Genomic DNA, 19,852 nt, shown 5'->3' with positions numbered 1-19,852 from the left:
TACTTCATTCTTCAAAAGGTACTTCATGGCAGGGGCAGGGCTGTTTTTCCTGGGTCTCCTGATTGGCTGGTTCACCCATACACCTTCTGCCAAACCACCTGTTCCTCTGTCCGACAGCTCAGACCTGCTGGAGAAGCTACTGAGAGAAATCACAGCCGACAAGATAGATGCTCTTCAGAGGTAAGCTCCCAACTGAAAAAAAAACAAACATAGTTTCCTGAAAGAATTACACATTTGTTGTGGACACAAAGTGGAAACAAGCATTACAAGGGGTGTGACATTGTGACAATCCACTCTCTCAACAGCTGCTTTCACCTAATGCTGTTTTCACAGTGAGAGGTGCTGAGTGGTTGCAAAGTTGCTGAATTAAAAACACAAGCACAAAACAAGGCTTAATATAGAATGCAATAACCTGCAGCATGAATGGATAGTGCAGACTATTTTATCTGCTCGTTTCATTGTTCCTTTGTTAATGTGACTGATGGTGAAAAAGCAGACAGCATCTAGACAACACACTGCTGTATTTGTTGTACACATTTAAAAAGAATAAATCAGCTAAGATTGAGTGACAAACAGGTTGTATACTCATTATGTTTTCAGGCTACAGTAATGGGTTTGCAGTGTCATTTTGTTCTTTTTTATTAAAAGATAAAAGAAGGTGAGAGGTAACTTTAGGTGAACGTTTTCCCAACAACCATAATTGGTATTCCTCCTGGCAGTAGGTTGACTCAGGATTGTGTTGTACTAATAAGAGATCTTTCAACATTCTTTCAGCAAATCTCAAGTGAAACCCACATGTTTTAAATGCCTAAACCTAACCAAACAGCCAAATAATACATTTTGTTACAGACAAAAAAATTCATTCATTTACAAAAACAACGTCACTCTTTTGATCAGAGAGCACTCAAGTTGGTCATTTATGCCTATTTTATTGTTTAAATGTAGCTTTGTGGACTTGTTGGTAGAGAAAAGTGAAAAAAATGAAGGCACTGAAAAAAGGATAGAGAAAGACAAAATGTTCGAAGAAAAGAGGATTTTGGGAGAGGGTCATTGGAAAGCAGAACTGTGTTGTAATGGAGTTGAGTGGAATGGATGGTGACAAAGAGGTAGGAAAACAGACAGAGAGGATCATAGTTTGATGCCCCCTAAGACTAAGATCACCATAAACAACAGTCTGACTTGTTGCCTTCTAGCCACTGATCTATTTATACCCAAAGTGGAAGGGCAAGGCTTAGACATAGAAGACAGAAAGCAGAATTGAGAGAGGTAGATTTTTCTTTTTCTTTTTTCAACACTGATACAAACCTCTGTCAACCCAAAAGCTGCCTTCTCCAAGCCAAAGGATCACAGGCTGCCTGGGCATATGTGTCTCTCTGAGATAACTGGCTTTGCCAGTGAACTGAGACAATCATGTCAGTATGGTTGACCTCTCTGAGTTTAATGCTTTTCATTATTTATTTTCTCACAATAGTATTTCAAGGTGCCAGAAAACACCCCCATCCACCCACCCATCCATAACCACCAGAGCCCCCCGAGCTACATCTCAACCATCTGTGATGATGATGGATTTGTTTTTGGTTTTTGGTTATTTTCACCACCCGCTAGCCCTCAGTTAATGAATGTAAAGTTTAGCATGATTTATTTATCAGTGACCTCTGTCTACTCTGTGTCTGTAGAGACGAACAGGAACTGTAACAACATCGGCATAGCCCCACATTGTCTTTAACCCTTGAACTGTTGCGGCCTGTAGTTGACCTTAACTGTATAATGAGACAGATTTTCACAAAGTATTGAATTAAATCAGCTAATTAGAGATGAGATCCGGTCAAGCAATTCTATAAGGTCATGTTATGGTTTTGGTCATTGGACCTTGTGAACTCTGAACATTATCTCCTTTGGGCTACAAAACAATATTACACAGTATTTTCAGTCGGACAAACTGATATCATGTTATTTTAGTCTATTGCACTAAAATCATCTACAGCCAACTGGAAGTAGTGAGATGCATTCAGTTAATTCTGATATACCATTTCAAGGACCATCTCATCCCCTCGGTGACTCAGTGTGGTGGTTGGGAGTTCAAGCAGCAGAGGAAAGGACCCAAATGCACTGGACAAGTTTGGTGATGGCTGAAGCATTTATGTACAGAACTTTATGTTGGGGAATCTGCTTGAAACTAATGCTTTTTATGGATTGTCCTGGTTGACGTCCACTAAACAAATCATATTGACAGTCTCTGGTCATGGCTGTTGTCTATTTATATATAAGTGAGAGTATTTGAAGGCAGATTATGTCATGTAGTGACATTTACCACATCTAAGGGTTTAGTAAATGGATGCTTCTGCACCAATTCTGAATCCTGAAAACTCTTCTAATGGGTTAGCCCTTTCATTCAGCCAACAGCACACATTCCTCTTTATTCCTTTACCCCGATAATTGTTTATTTTATCGGGCACAGATAACCGCCTTCGTTACTCTGTGTGGAGTTTGGAAGAAGAGAAGCGAGAGTGAGACGGTGGCAGACAAAGTGAAAGAGGCACATAAAAGGAGCTATGAAGACAGACAGACTGAGAAACAGAGGGAGACGATGGCAGTGAGGGAGCATATTTTAACAGCCATGACTGTGTGACTATGCAGGCGAAATATCGTGGGGTGAATATATTGCTGTTGTGATTTGTGGGACTCTCATTATGTGATTGGTTTAAATGAGTAGTTACATATCCAACGAATAACAATCATGTATTGTTTGGAATAGAGAGACTGGCTTCAGTGCAGATAGATGACTTCTGCTTGTCTTTACTATTTTATATTTTCCAATTTCTTGTTTCTCAGCCACAGGGCCTCCAACGCTTTTCTCTTAATAGGGGTGTCAGGGCAAAACATAGACTTTTTTTCCACAACTCGTCACTGTAGAAACTTTATGCATCCAATTCTTTTTCAATTTACACTTCAAAGGAGTGTGTAAGCATGCAGAGCTACTGAGAGAAACTGGATTAAGTTCAAATCCCTAGAAGATGGTTTCCCACTACTAGTATCTTGGCCTGCCTAATACTTATCTCTCCAGCTAATTATACTACTGTAATAAATTCACTCTCACCACCATAAGGAAGTACTTCAGAGCATGCTATAGTTAGTTTTTGTTTTTCTCCACATATAGGCCCACTCATATCTCAAATGCGAACAAATGCATTTAGTTTGAGAGCTTTAGTGTTTTTAAGGGGTATTGCTATTTTTAAGCCTGAGGCTGTAATTGCTACTGGTTTTGGCTGGATGATGTCTCCGGGTGACGGATCTTTATCTGGCTGATATGGCTTTATCTGGATGATGTATATCTTGCTGTGCTGGCACCAGGACAACTATCACGATTATGGATCACTATCTTTGTTTAGCTTGGAGACTTGCTGCTCTGCAATTTTGGTTTGTTCCTTGTTTTGTTTTTCTTGTCTTTGATTATATGAAGGCGCACTCTCTTGCCTGCAAATGAGGCACAATACAGACCTCGTTTGACCAATGGCGAGATGGATTACAGAACAATGTGTGCTATAGCAATTGCTGATGACTTTTCTTGTTGCATAAATTTAACACCACACTAAAAAGCTCCCACCTCCAGTTAGTTACACCAAATTAAATCAATTAAGTATTAAACAGGGACATTTGAACTTTGGGGAAATGCAGTGCATAACAGGTCCATTAAAGTCATTACAATGTTTTCAACAATTCTGCCTTCCTGCCCTGCCAAATCAAATTAAACTCTTTCTTATGATACCTGAATTATTCTTAGCTTGACCATTCAGTGTATTACATCCTTCCCCAACATACTCCTTCAAAGGTAAATATGAAAAAAAAATGGAAAATATCTACATAGATTTATTGCTAGTTAGCATGTCAGCTACTTGACTCCTGACAGTGGGCCTGTGGGTGAAGTTTGGAGATGGTTTCTGTGCAGATGTTAATCTTTTCCCAACCTTCATCACAAATTTTGTAGAAAGGTTACAGTTAATTGCTGGTTCAGTCTTTAAAGATTAATTATGGTGGTATCCATGGTGTACCAGTTGTGTTTGGAGTACCCACAATTCAGGAAAAAAAGTTGTCAGGTTGGTCTGAGCAAATAAAGGTTTATAAAATTGAACATAAAGTGTTTATTACAACAAACGCTTCCATGAGCATCATCAGCTAGTGGTAGGAAATAACAAAACAGCTGTTTAAAACAGCAAAACTTATCAAAGAAGACACAGAATAAATAAGTGAACATGGAAAACTGTTTAATCGACTTCTGCTTATGCTCATTATGCTGATTACACCCCCAATTGACTTTGTCCACCTTTAAAGTGAAAAATGTATTTTGAAGACTTTCATTTGAGCTGAACCCTTTGTGGAGCTCAGCTAAAGAGAAGGATTTCAGGAAAAGAAAGCAAAACTACCTGTGGAACAGACTGTGGAGAAAGAGAGAGCAGCTAAAAGTGGGCTGAGTCCTTGTTGACTAGAGTCATGTCCCAGTAAAGTCACTGGAAGGTTTTATGGTGTTTGAGCTGCTTCAGACTCTAATCACTGAGGTGGAGTAATGGTAAATTCTCACCACTTAAACAGCTTGTTTCCACAGGGGACAGAGGGTTATGACTGAGGTTACAGCGATATATGCTTTGAAAAAATTATATTTGCCATTTATTGAAGAAAAGTTCATATTAGTCACCTCCATTGTGAGGGTTACGCACTGTTTTTTGCAGGATGAAGGAAAATTAAAAGGTTTCATGTCAGCTGTGTGACTGGAGTCCATGCAGGGATGCGTCCACATCAGGGCAGTCAGGGTGGCACATTGTCACTATATAAATGTGTTGGCAAACATTATAGAAGTAAAATTATTATAGAAGCAAACTCACAATATTAATTAAGAAAACATCACTTCAACATAATTAAAATGATGTATCTCAAGATGTGGTGGAGACCCAAACAGAGCTAGGTAAAGTGAGTATAGGACATGTAGTATCGACATGTAGTCATCAGGTGGCTAATGTTGCTTTGTGTCTGCTGGATGTGTAAACAAAATTGCTATATGCATGTTACAAGGCAAAAATAATTTATATGAATATGGTGTATTTACATTTCTTTTCTTGTTCCTTTGTTAAAATAAAAAGTATATCCAAGATCCAAGAGAAAAACAAAAGAGTTACGACATTAAATTTGTTATCACACTTATGCAAAATCTCCTGCTAATAAAACACGCTGATGTCTAAACTCAGTTAAAAAAGTTTCAGAATGAAATGTGTTCATGAGCATCCTCACTAAGAACAAACAGGTTTGTGTCCATTCCAAGCAGACAATCCCTTGACTGCCAGTATTGCTGCTTGCACATAACATATATAGAGCAGAGAGGGAGTAACAAAATAACAGGAATAAAAGGTACTCATGTTAACTCATTTAGAGATGGCTGAGGTAGAAAGGTGTGCTATTGTGGCAAGAGAGTGCTATTGTGGCAAGAGAGCCACCAAAGCTGCTGATTTCACTGATTAACACTGCTGTAATGGGATAAGGGAGTAATCAGTGAAATGTGCTGCAGTGATGTAAAGGACAGATAAAAACTGTACATCCCCAACCAACCCCCCAACCACTGTCTTCAGTGGTGTCCGAACCTGTGGTGGAGGGCTGCTGTCCACCCATAATTCAGTGAAGGAAGATGATATACCATTTGCATGATTACTATCTGTAAGCATTTTGAGCGGCCTAGAAATGACAAGAGTGTTGTGTGAACAGACCATGGATATATAAAGACAACTGGATGCAGTGTAGGTGGCAAGGCTCAGTGCATTTCTACTAAAGTTGCTCAGTGGCACATGAAGTCAAAAAAGTTGAACTTCCTTGGTATAAAAGTACCTGGATCTTCTGCATTGCTGGGCCTGTGGAGCACACTAGCGTCTCGGGTCTGCCGAGCTGGCTAACTTGCTGTTAGCCCTCCGCTATTATGAATTCTGACGGTGAAACGAGTCATTTCACGGGTGTTTTGACTCACAAAGAAATGTAAATGTTGATTTATAAACGTCTCTTTTAAAATGTAAATCTATGGAAAAAAAACTGTTTTGGGGCCCAATGGCATCACGCAATGGACGCCATTGTTGTAATTACACGGTTTGGCCATTATGTGAAATTGGCATCAAAGCCTGGCACACTTCCTGGGGCTCGGAATAGACTATAGCTCAACAAAGCTGCCAACACGAGAAAATATCTGCTAGCTGTGATGCCACTGACTTATGCTAAAAATGTTAGCAATAAAAGTCTTCGAGCTGCAACCCAGATTAATGCCATGTAAAATACTATCTGATTATGCTAAAAGTGTTGGTAACTGCATCTGTAATGGGTTAACGATATAATGATGATAAGCAAACATCATCTGCCATGTTGGTGTATTAAAGAGACGGTTCTTTATTTTTGTCATGCATTGTTTCTACTGTTGGGGTTCATCTAGTTGCTGCACTTTAGCTGCTGGCTAAATTGTAGTTTGTGAGTGAATCCCGCTGTGTTGCTGTTCCACCTTTGAATAATACCTGGGTTTTCATTGTTTCTGCACATTGTTTCTGTTTTTATAGTTTATTATTTTGTAGTTGAATCTCAGGATAGATTTTCACACGTAGTTTTACACACACATGCAACGCTTTCGATTCAAATAGCTCACATCAGAAACAGATTCCCATCCCTTTATCAAGCAAAAATGGAAAAATTGACAGGCCTTGAAACACTGTTAATCGTACATGATGTGCCTGAAGTTATTATTTAGAGGAAGGATGTGATAAAATACAGTCTCTTTTCACATAGTTACTGTCAAAGTCCTATTTTCCTTAATTCTTTCTCCTTTGCATGTACATTTTGTCTCTCTCTCTCCAGCAGGAGGAGCCCCTTAAACTGACTGGCTGTTTGCACTACGTTTGTTAACAGAACAGTATGCAGAGCATCGCAGCCAAATTAGAAAATAACACCATGAGTACTAAGATTAAAGCTTTATTAAGGTTTATTTTGATGGACTTGGGCAAAAAAATCCACTAGAAATTCAATGAGATTCCATTTTCATAATTGAGTAAAGTTTCTATAACGTGAAAAAAAAAGAGATGTATAATTCAATATTTTCTCAAAAGAGAAAACTACACTTCTGCTCCTCCTCTTGGCGGTGTTTTCAGGCTCAGAGGTTCTAAAGGAGGCCGACGGTCCACATGACGGGTGGATCACTTTGGCCAATCACAGGTCCTCTCAGAGAGAGAGGGTTTTTATTGGCTGCTCTGCAAATGCAGATGTGAGTGCACATCCTTTCAGATGGTGATTCAGTGGTGGAGAGTTCATGTTTATGCAACATTCTATAACGGAATCTCGATCACATTCACCACTGGGATGACTGAAGCTGATAACTAACCCGTTCCTGTAATATCTAAATGTGTTCCAGTGGTTTGTTAGATTTTGTATGTAGATTTAGGAAGAAAACAGGTGATGAGTGGCTATGTTGAATTAGTTAGTTTTTTATTAATAGTCTAGTCTTCTGCTAACCAAAGCCAAAGGCTGTTCGTGTTTCTGTAGTTAACCAGCAAGCTCATCTGGTTGGCAGGAGCTTAGGACAGAGAGGGGAAAGCTGTATTTTTCCAATTTTGGCTTTTTTCTTTTTTGCCTTTTCTAGAGAAGTGCCTCCCCAAGCTTTAATTAACTACTGTGAACTAACACCCTTTTATTTGCTTACAATTAGATTTATAATCTGTTTAAATATTGTACACTGCATGTGGTGCACATGCAGACTTGCATATTGCTGTGTCTCTGTGCATGGTGTTTGGTATGCATGTGGTACATGCACAGCACATGTCAAAATACCACTGTGACAATATGACAGCCATATCAGTAAAACTGTGTTTGGTGTTTGCAACACGATGCTGAATAGATGAATACAAATCTGCCGCATAATAAGTAAAGTAGCATCCGAAGTGAAACATTATGCAATTTGCAGCAGTTACATTTAAATTATTCTAATGTTCAGTGTCCCAGTGTTTGGTGTTGAAATATAGTGGAGACATATTTTATTCTTATGAAGATGATCTCTCGCTGATACACAGCGATTCAGAGGGAGGGAGGGAGGAGCAGTGAGGATGGAGATAACAGGGAGAGGGGAATGAGAGAAACAAATGAAGATGGAGAGGGTGAGCAGTCGTTAGGGAGTGAATACAAATAGAGAGAGAGAGAGAGAGAGAGAGAGGAAGAAGACAAAAGCATCTTAGGCCATTCTACACAAGCAGTGTGTCGATGGAGTGCAAACCAGCAGTATTTGCTGCAGTATGGAGGGAAACTGTGTGGTGGATTAAAAATGAGATACAGGGATTTCTTTCTGTCTTCAGTATAAAGTTTACTGTTAGCAAAAAGCAACTGAATTGTTAGTCCAATACATAGATTTCTAAAAGTTGTTTTACAAAACAATCCACACTCAAAATCAATGTTCAGTCTTTTTTCCAGAACCACAGTTTTTCACTGGTTTCGCTCAGTGTTCGTTGTCCATCTCCACAGGAGGTGTTCAGGCACGCTGCTCAGTGTAGGTCCCCTGCAATTTGGGAATATTCAGAGACAACCCAGTCACAACATGTGATATATTAATTTGTGTCTGTGGACATGAATTTCTCTTTTTTTTTTCTTGTCCCTGAGCACATTTTCATTTTCAAACTAATGCACTTGTATGGGATTATCTCTTCGTGTCTGCATCACATCTTTCTGTCAGTGGGACTCACAGAGGGATTTCTAAGTTCATGTTCCTTTTTATAACTATGATATTACTCAACATTTAACCAAAAGGTTTTATCCTTTTTAGTCTTTATTTAATCAGTCCGCATCAGTCCCCCAGGGGTCGGCCACAAACGTGTGCTTGAAAAGTCAACAATTAATCAATCAACCAATTACCTAAAAGGCTATCAGTTAGAATTATTTTCCCCTCAATCTTAAACATGTTCAAGTTTTGTTGCTATGGAGACAAACTCAGTCTGCTTTACATTACATTTATTATTACTATCATACGATTCTATCACTTCCTAGATATATCCGATAGATTTATCCTTTTACAGCTCTTCTTTGTAAACTGCAAATGACAAACCAAAACCTAATTTTCTAGAATACTAGCTTAAATATCTGACATAAACCATCATATTTGATTTTTCTTGATATAAATCATCTAGATTCAGTGTTATTACAAATTCGACTGTACTAAATATTTGATAGATATATCTTATCTTATATCTTGTTACTAATTTTGAGAGATATATCTAATTCTTGCTAAACATGGATCATCTAAATGCAGTGTGATTACTGGTTCGGTTGAACTAGGTGTGTGATATAGTCAGTAGATATATCTTTGTATGACATTCATCGAAAAAAAAACAATATGAGTGATGAGCTCAGGGAGTGCGATCCCTGCAGACCTCTGACAGGAGGAAGGACATGTTGATACATGAAGTGTGTGTGCAGTGTATGTGTACGTGAAGTGTGTGTGCAGTGCTGTTACATGGAAATGGACAAGTTTTCAACTTGTCCCTCCTCCAGCATTTCCAAGCGATATTATTGTCACAAAGACAGCTGCTAGCAGCACGGCTACTGTTCAGCTCAAAAAACAACCATAAGAATCCCACATTTGAACTAGAAACACCAATCTAAGTGCCATGATAGATTCAGGATAAAACACCCAGCAGTATTAACAGGTAAGCAGGTAGTGTTACTTACTGATCAAGTAGAAAGAAAGCCAACTGGATGTCAGCTTGAACCCTCTCAAGTCCCAGAGCTGTCTCCGTCGAGTGAATGCTTGTCCGAGGTTCACTCTTGTTTCATCTTGGTTTTTATCACTCTCTGGGGCTCTGCAATATGATGATGTATATCATACTAAGATCTATCATATACCCACCATCCTCTGGATTGAAGTAAGGCCAACCGTGATTTGAATCTTCTGCAGAGGAAGGAGGACCATGGTGTGTGGACCCGACGGTCAGTCACGCAGTGGTTTAGCAACTTCAACTATTGGTAGTCAGGCTTGAAAGAAAAAAAACAAAAAAAACCCACTAAAATCTGTGTAGTATAAGTATAAAAAAGAAATCCAGTTGAAAATGTCTAGATGACAAAGCTGTCCCTGCCTCAGGTTTAAAGGAATGTATGAAACCACATCTGAGTGTTAGCCAAATATGACAAGCAGGAAATGACACTTCTAAATGGCTGTAGTGATACAGGTAACAGCTGTGAGCAACTACAAATGCCATCTTACTTCACACCTTGACGGTTTGTGCAAGCTGCTCACCAGCATCTAGGATCCCAGCATATTTGCAAGGCTAACATTGTTTGAAACTCCTTGTTTTCATGGATTAGAAAAATGAAAAAGAAAAAAGAAAAGTCATCCTAAATCAGTGGTATGATTGTGAAATAGAGGACTGGAGGGAATACATCATCACAGGGCAACAAGTCTTGGTCAGATTTCATGGAAAGAACGGCCATCTGCATAGCGTAAAATATGGCTTGTGTCTCCCAGCGTTGAACGGAGAGGACAGAGTACGCAACGGCAGGAATAAATGAGAGACTAAGAAAGAGTGTTGCTGGTGTTTTTGCTGAGGGTGCATGTGTGCTGCTCAGTCAATGCTGGGCTTCATTACCAGGATACACACTCCAAAATCTGTGGTTACAGCACATTTGGTACCAGTGATGTGCTCTGTGTGCGGATGTGTGGGTGTGGTGTATCTGTGTGATCACTTCATCTGTTTTTGTGATGGTTGGAGGTGATTTTGGACTTGTGTGTGAATTACTATGAATGAGAGCTTCACGGTAACAATTTAACTTAGAGAATAATCCTCCTATTTTCACTTCACTTTTTCAGCACGTGTTACAAACTTGGCATTTGAAGTTCTTTAACAGGTGACAATAGCATAACAGCAGCAATTCTAAATCTTCAACATAACTTGATCTTATACAAAAATGAAAGCCAGTTTACCTTGACAGATGAAACATGTGTGACCCAGTCCATCGTTGGTGCTGAATTTATTCGAAATGTGTTACTTTATACAGCCGTCATTTTGATGGCAATGTGATGAGATGGAAACATCTTCATCCTGCTCAGAAATCTCATTGGTATGCTTTGAAACATCATTGCTACTGATGGAAACATCATTGCTGCAGTCAAAGTTGTCATCACTGCTTACTGATGGGGAAAAAAAAAACATTTCACTGCAAGAGATGATAGTTAGTAAAAAATTCAGCCAGAAAGACTTTATCTCATATGTTCATTTCAATCTGGCTCTGAAATGTTTTCAACATGGCTTAAGTTATCTCGGATTTATAGCATTGAACAAATAAAGCATTGAACATGCTACTTCCAGTGCAACACTTACAATGAAGGTAAAGGCACAGAAGTGCAAAACATGAATTTGCACATGGTCAATAGATAATGCAGAAGAAATAGAGTTATTGACGTTTTGGTACTTACTCAATGGGGTGTCCCCGTCAAGACGAGGGTCCAGTCTTCAGCTTTCTATCAACTAGTCAGTGTTGATTGAACATCTCGTCGCAGCATGTGGTAATTAATGACATTGCCTCCCCTCATTAGTGCCCAAAGAGAGAATCACCCCATACTAATGGAATCATCATCGGTCCACTCATTAGAAAAGTCATTGCAGTGTTAAGAATGTCAGCACTGCAGGTGGACATGTCATCAGCGCCGGTATTGATGTGACTGTGGCAGCTAAACATGGCAGACATGTCATCATCATTGATCACTGCATCACTGCTGGTGGAAACAGAGGGTAGAAACATCATCACCAGGAGTCGAAGTGTAATCAGTCGTCACTGAAGTTGAAATGTGATAAATCAAGGTAGATAAATAAAAACTTTATTGGTTTGGTCCAAGACGGAGAGGCAGGGAACTGTAAAACAAACACACACCCCCTGGTAATAAGACGTGTTTTCTCAGCCATCAGGAGGGGCTGCCCTCATGAATTCAAGCTCATAAGGATCAGTTCAGGGTTAGCCGACATCTTTGGTTGCCATGGTAATGAGTTCAAGTTTGATACTACAGCACAACAACACCCACGGAGGAGCTACTATGTCAGAAATAGACAATCCAGCCAAGTCCAGCTAAACAAACTCAAGAAGTCAGTATAACAATAGCACAACAATTGTATCTAATAATAAGACAAAGAGTCATGCTAGCACTTTGGTGAGGCAGTACTGCGACACAGTGGTGCTTTGAGCTAAATGCTAATATCAGAATAACATACTAAGATGGCAATGCTAACATGCTAATGTTGGCTGATGGGAATGTCAAACATTTTGCAGGTATTTTGTCATAAACTTAAATACTGTACAAATTAAATTTTTGACCTGATGATGTTTCAAGGTAACAAGAGATGTTGCGTCACCAAACTTATCATATTCACCCTGGAGGGAATATGAATGACTGTACTAAATGATGTGGCCGTACATCCGATAGTTGTTAAGATATTCCAGACCATCCAACTTTGACATCCCTACAGCCGTACTGCTAGAATAGCTGAAATGATCCACTGAATTCAGGAAATGACTCTGACGTTAGCTGATGTATTAATGAACACTTCAAGCCTGTTAATGAAGGTAAATGAAAAGTAATTTGAGATGCAGTGCTAGTGGATACAGTATGGAAGGTATGTCATCAGGTTAGTCATTATGCAGATACCACACAAAGGCGCTGATGTGTCCTATGATACTGTGAATAAAGCACAAAAACATCTGTACGGTGAAGATATTTCTCTCATGATTTTTTTATGCGTGGCTTTATATTTTCTTTTGTATGGGTTACACAACACCATTTGATTTAAGCTGTAAGGGTTGTTGCTCTCAATACAGGAGCAAGACAAATCCTATTTTTAAGAATGCAGGAGTCAGAATATGACATCCAGTTTCCTGGTGCTTCAAACAGCATGGGGAATAATAGTGAGCCTGAATATTATGAACTGAAGAACTGGATAAACAAGTGCTATACATGCCATTATTGTATTCCACAATGGAGACCTTATATGCGTTTGCATCATGTTGATTGCTTTGAAGGTATTGTGTACTTGCTGGGAGGCTGATAAATGCAGTAGCCACAGCAGAGCTCATGCATGCATACAACTTCAAAGAAAGCCCCTCCACTTTCAACCTTAACAAGCATTTAAGGGTGAAAATAATAGTAAAATAAAATGCTTCTTATAGGCTGGAAAAGGCCAAATAACAGCCACTGGCTTTAAGCGAAGGAATTATTCGTATACTTAAAGCCACTGTGGCTTAATCTTACATCATCAGGTTATGATATGGTCCATAAAATTAGAGACCAGCAGTACTGAAAAGTATTCCAACCCACAAAGTTGCAGCCTCTTAAAGAGGTCTTCTAATCATTTGTCTGTTATACAAAGTATAATATTGTGCTTACAAACATAAGCCTACATAATGCTGCTTTATATCAATCTAGTAAATAACAGATTATGACATTTAGATGAATTTGGATACTGTTCTTTCCATAATAATGGTAACTAAACTAAATTATTATTACATCAACCCCTCTAAAGATCATGTTTAGTTTCACTGGTATATATATAATGATGTGATAGATCATGCTTTATTTGCGTTTTAGCTAAAATATATAGCTGACTGTACCCCCTTGGAGAGATTTTGGTGAGGATATCAAACTGACATTGTGAAGGTGGAGGGGGCAGATATAGGATTTTGAAAAGCATGGACAACATGTGCCCCCAATCCTCAAAACACATTAAAGGTATGCACTTGCGAACAAATAATAAAATAATAAAAACATACAGCTATCCTCAGGGTCTATATCCATATTAGACAGCTCCTCAGCTCACTTCTAATGAGCTGAAGTACCAGTCTTGACTGAAGCCTGCATCCCCCCCCCCCCCCTTAAAAAAGATGTATTTATTGATTTATTGAATCCTTTTTTGTGTTTAGTTGCCAAACTGTAACTATACATTAATCATAGTGCATTTATTATAGCCACAGTCTTTCCATTACCATAGGCACACTGCAGCTGCCATACCCAAGTATCATATCCACTGTCTGCATCTGTTTTGGCTGTCAGGGGTCTAAAAGGTAGAAAAATCAACCATCCAATGGTAGAAGCCCAAGAGCCAGATCTGAAGAACCGAGCCTTCAGCCAAGGGCTGTTTGTCTCACAATTATTACCAGACAGGGGTGAAACTAATATAAAAGTTTGTCTGAAGTCTGAGCTTCACCAAAGCCCTGAGTGAAGCTTTTCTTTTCAAAAGCATGAACATAAAGACAGTGTGTCAGTGCCTTGAGTGGCTTTTTCTACTGATAGGAGTCAACTAGCTGTCATTCCCAAAATCGTTAAAAGGAATGATAATTGTAAAATTCCCTAAATCAAGTACGAACTCCACCTCCACAGTTGCACTCACCACCGCAAATTAGGTGCATTGGCAAGAACTTACAAACTTTCATCTGTGTTCGATGAACAACTCAAACAAGAACAATTTAAATAGCTCAACACAACTAAGATTACAGGTGGTTTCTCCAAATTCAGCACAATATGCCACATGAACAACTACTGCTGTCTTAAAATGATTCAACCCCCTGAATAGAATCCCTCAGAAGAGCATTCATTTGCAAACCAGGTGTTGTCTCAAGCACATCTGATGTAACTAATCCAGGGCCTCATTAGTTGCATCAAATGAGCTTGAGATAGAACACATCAAATACCCGGACTGGCAGAGAAGGTTTGGGATTCTACGGATCTGTAGTATGTCTGGAGGAGGAAGAATGAGGCAGACACTGAAAAGAACCCCCTGCCTACAGTGAAGCATGGAGGTGGCTCAGTGATGCTCTGGAGCTGCTTTGCTTCTTCTGGAGCTGGAAACCTGCAGCGTTTGGAGGGCAGCATGGATTCATTGAAGTGTCAGGAAATCCTAGAAGAAAACGTCATGCTGCCTGTAGGAAGCTGAAGCTTTGGTGTCATTGGATCTTCCAACAGGACAATGATCCAAAGCACACCTCAAAGTCCACCAAGGATTGGCTTCAGAAAAAAGCCCTAGAAGATACTAGAGTGGCCGTCACGTCGCCTGATTTGAATCCCATAGAAAATCTCTGGGGAGATTTGAAGAAGGTTTTTGCAGCCCGCAAACCCAAGAATATTAGAGAGCTGGAGGCTGTTGTCCATGAGGACTGGGCTGAGATTCCTCAGGAACACTGTCAGAACCTGGAGTGTGGCTGTGCATCATGTTTGCAGCAGGTCATAACAGCAAAAGGTGCTCTGCTAAGTACTACAGATGCTCGTCAAGAAGAGGTTGAATAAATTTGAAATTACAGTAGTCATTCAAAGTGGCATATTGGGTGGAATTTGGATAAACCACCTATGATATTAGTTGTGTTGAGCTATTTCACCTGTTCTTGTTTAAGTTGTTCATCGAACACACACTTGATTTACAACGAGGGCTGAATAAGTTGGATTGCAACTGTGTGCATCAATACTCTTCTTGTTCTAACACCTCTGAATTGTGCTGCAACATAATATATATTTTTTGATCCAAGCACTAAATTAGTTGTAAAGCTAAAAGGCACTATGACAATCAGGATGTGCTCACTGCTCTCATTTTTCTGTATGCCACTTTACAAACATGCGCATACTTAACACACACCGCTTGTTGGCGTTTAATTGCTTTTTACAAATCAGTACCTGAAGTGTCACACTACCAAGTGAGTGCAGTTAATTGTATTTTTGTCTGAGTGTGTTAATGTGTGTACCTCTTGTGTGTATTTGAGTCGGGAGGATAAAGACAGAGCTGTGCTGTCCCTTGCAAGTGTGCGATACCTGCCTTATTTACATGGTTCAGTCATTGCCTGAATTCTCACTGCGTATGTAAATTAGTGGAGGAGAGGAGAGAGCAATTAAAGCCAGGTACTGTACCAGCCCACTGTTCCCTGCTCTTGGCTCTGTTGAGGAAATCACTTTATATGGATGAAACAACACGTCACAGACTGTTTTTAAATAAGAACTGAAATGTCTAGGTTGGCAAAAAATAAAGAGCTTTAACCTCAAAAAACAAGTCACGGCTCACTTATAGTTTGTGAGTTATTGCTTATACTTAACTGGCAACAATCGTTGACAGAATGTCTTTGAGAGTAAAAAGTGCTGTACCCTCTTTATGCTATGAATCTATAAAAATGTATGAATCTAGTTATGTGGAGGAGTGACAACATGGAGGCACGTGCTGTGGCATGCTTTCATTTCATCGTGTGAAGACAATATGCAACTAATCTTTATTATCACTCTTGACCCTTGAGAATGTCAGCATTACATATGTAAATACATTTTGGGCCGTTCTGATATTTACTTTCCTTTAGTCGAATATAAAGGTGATTTTCCAGGAGACAGGATTGCATCTTAGTGTCCTAGATAAACCCTTAAAAAAAACATAGCGCACTAAACAAATCATATCCTAAACGTTAGAAAAAACATGAATGTCACTAAACATCTCTAAAACCCAAATTCATCACCACTCACTCACAGTGCTGCCGCCAGTTACTGCAATGGGATCTCTGCAAGCCGTTATGTTACAATCAGTGGAGATCATTGTTACCCAATTTTACTAAAATTGCCCTTCAAAGGACAGTTCTAGATACTTTGAGTTTTTCAGTGTATTGATCTTCTACTCTCTCCCCCTAAACCTTTTCAGTCTTTGCACTCTTTCCTTATCCCCATACTGTGGGGTTTTAGGGCGATCACTCCTCACTTAGAGGCCATTACAAGAACAGGAGCAAAAGTCCACCTCCGTTTCCATGCTAGAATACACTGCGATGTTCACCTTAAGATAATTTAAAGTTACGGCGCCCTTACAATCTGTTGCATAAAATGTTGTCTTTGTGTTTGGCAAGAATACTGTATGTCCACTGGTGTGTTGTGTTGTGGTAGGAGGTGGTGGCATAACCACAGTGCCCCCACATGAATGCACACACACACACACACACACACACACACACACACATACCTCTGCAGCACACAGAAGTGTATCCACAGATTTCTACTGGCCAATTAGCCAGCATGAGCTTGATGCGCATGCTAAAAATGGGACTGTCTTGATTATCAAGCTTATGTCCTTGTCACCTCGTTGGAAGACTGAATCTATGTAGTTACAGTCAGGAAATACAAACATGAACACAAGTGATGGCTGAACATTTTGCTCAGTAGATTAGTAAGGTTGTTTACCTTTGGTCAGTATAATCACTTTCTCACTTTGTGCCTCTCACGTGTTGTAAAGGAATAACAGTTGCGGCCTTTCAAATAAAGTGAAATGTCCCTGTGCTGAGTCAGGCGACATGGTGGGAAATGATGTGTTTACTAAGTGCAAAATAGCACTTTGGACTTTGGTTAAGGCTGAGGAAATATCTTGGTTTAGCTTAACCCTTTATCGGGCAAGGGACCATATTTGGTAACTTAAATGGGAGTTCAAAATGCCGCCCCCTTGCCTCACCATGAGGCAGTAGAACTACAAGATTTCTCCAAGCCAATCAGCAAGAAACCATATATGGTAACTTCATTGACCTTGATTTTCACCATAACATTAAATTATTTTTTGAAAAACTCACAAAAGAAAAAAAGCCTTGTAATGGTCTAGGGTTGAAATTTTGAATTTCTAAGTATTTCAATGAGTGCCCTATAAATGGTTGAGGGTTAAATGCTAATAAAGTAATTACACCTTGTCTCATGCTCAAATGTATTTTGAATTATGTATTTTCTTAATCAAAAGCACACTCACCAGTATTGGAGTAATGCATACATCTGAGCTGGCTAAGATGACACAAGTGAGTTATCTGCCTGTGATATTAGTTTAATAGACTTCACCCTGGCTTTTACTGGAAAATTTCTGCCTCATTTCTCAAGGCTTTGAAGGATTTCTGCACCCAGCCAAGACCATGGCCCAGAAAAAGGCGTTTAATGTATGTTTTGATGTCCTTGGGTTTGACATCTTATTTCCACAAGATGTTGGGAAGTAGTCATCACTGCAGCAGGTCTTTCATTGCTCGTGGGACGTACTTGTGACTCACTAACACGGTCGGGTGGGTTTTATAAAACATGCATTCCTGCACATGCTGAAACACTTCAGGGAAAGTCTTCTCTTCATGAGGTTTTTAACTTCTCCTCAACAGCATGAACTGACTGAAAATACAGTCTGATTTACAACTTGAAGCTTCAGACATATTGGGGATTCATACATTACATGAAAAGTGTACAGTCTTGCAATCATCATGAGTCCAATAAATGTCTACGCTACTATATCCATTTTACAGTATTCCTGCAAATCACATGGATTCCAAATCAACTGGCATTATCAGTGCCTCTTAAAAGGGCTTTAATTCCAGACGCAATATGTGAAATATGAAATTTTCCAGCCCCCGATCTCCCCGGTACGTGGTTGTCAAAAGTCACTTCGAATCAGGCTGTTGTACAGGTTATATGTAGGAGCAACACATTCTGTGCTCTCACAGGAAGGAAGTTACTGTGTGCATGACATGATTTACATCATTAGTGGAATTCTTGCACTGTTAGCATTTTCCTTGTCTCCAAGGAGCGCCTTGGAGGAGGGACACCCAAATAGGTGGCTGGTATTTGGGACTATACAAATAATCAGCACTCCCCCTATATGGCTTTGGACAGTATACAGCTTTGGATGGATGTGTGGATAACTAAATGACTGAACCACTCATCTTTTTATAAAGCTGATAATTATTTTGCACCAACGTTCTAAGTAACCTTGAACCCACAATCATTTAAGAGAGCGTGTTCAGTAAAAGGACAAACTCATGACTTTCTTTTGTTACATTTATGATAATGGCAGTATGTTTTATAGAGGTAAATGCTGTACTGTATAATGTTTAACGTTATGATGTGCTGCTGTAGCACCACCACATATGTGTACTGCATGCCCTCAAACACACACTAGGCATAAAAACATCTACTTATTCTTTATTGGCTAAACAAGCAGCATCCTGATGACAAACAGTCCAACAAGAGAGTTCCAATTTTTCAGGATCCATCCTGGTGTCCTGACAAAATCCAGATTATTCTAAATTTTAGTCTTGATATTTGAAAATTGAAAATTTGAAGTGGGTGCTGTACGTGCACTTGTAGCATGTGTGCAGGTAGGCAGGTACATAGGTAGACACCTAAGGCAGCCGAATGAAATGATTGGATGGGCCTAATACAGGCCTGTGACAGCCAAAGACACTAGATGTCAATGTAATGTCCTGAGAAGGATGGCTGCATAAACTGTGTGTGTCTGTGTGTGTGTGTGTGTGTGTGTGTGTGTGTGTGTGTTTGACAGACAGAAAGGTTTTGTTTAAGGTCAAATGCCATGGCTGATCCAAACAATCTGCAGCACGGCTGTGGTGCATCTGTGACATGTGTCATATCCTATTTATTATCATAATGTCAGGTTGAAGGAGCATCAATCTAGTCAAGAAGGTCAATAGTTCACAATCGAGTTGCAATTTAAAGTTTAGAGATGCAGTGCACTGTGAAAACTGTGTTCAAAAAAAAAAAAAAAGTACTGACCTGAGCAGAGGAGAGACAAACATTCACCACCAATATGGGTTTTCTAGCCACAGAGCACAATCTCACATGGTGATTTCTATTAGTACTTAATGTATTGCATAAAACCACACACTTATTACACTGATATAGATATGAGTTATTACTTTGTTTGGTTTAGTCATCTAACCAATGAGAGTTCAGTTGGTAATATATTGTATTGCCATATTAATGCTGCTATAATGACATTGCTCTTTAAGCAGAAACTTGTGTAGGAGGGAGTGACGGCTGCTCCTACACATA

The 19,852-nt window shown here is 39.4% G+C and overlaps 1 protein-coding gene across 1 annotated transcript in view; it reads left to right on the top strand.

Moving 5' to 3' along the window:
* LOC139203161 (inactive N-acetylated-alpha-linked acidic dipeptidase-like protein 2) overlaps positions 1–19,852 on the top strand; it is a 277,953-nt gene that overhangs the window by 4,133 nt on the left and 253,968 nt on the right. Inside the window, exon 3 of the mRNA XM_070832831.1 lies at positions 19–180. Coding sequence (XP_070688932.1) covers positions 19–180 — 162 coding nt within the window. The remainder of the gene's footprint in view (positions 1–18; positions 181–19,852) is intronic.

This window comes from Pempheris klunzingeri, chromosome 6 (genome assembly GCF_042242105.1).
Source record: "Pempheris klunzingeri isolate RE-2024b chromosome 6, fPemKlu1.hap1, whole genome shotgun sequence".
NCBI classification, from domain to species: Eukaryota; Metazoa; Chordata; class Actinopteri; order Acropomatiformes; family Pempheridae; genus Pempheris; species Pempheris klunzingeri.
This window is presented reverse-complemented; position numbering and strand designations above follow the sequence as displayed.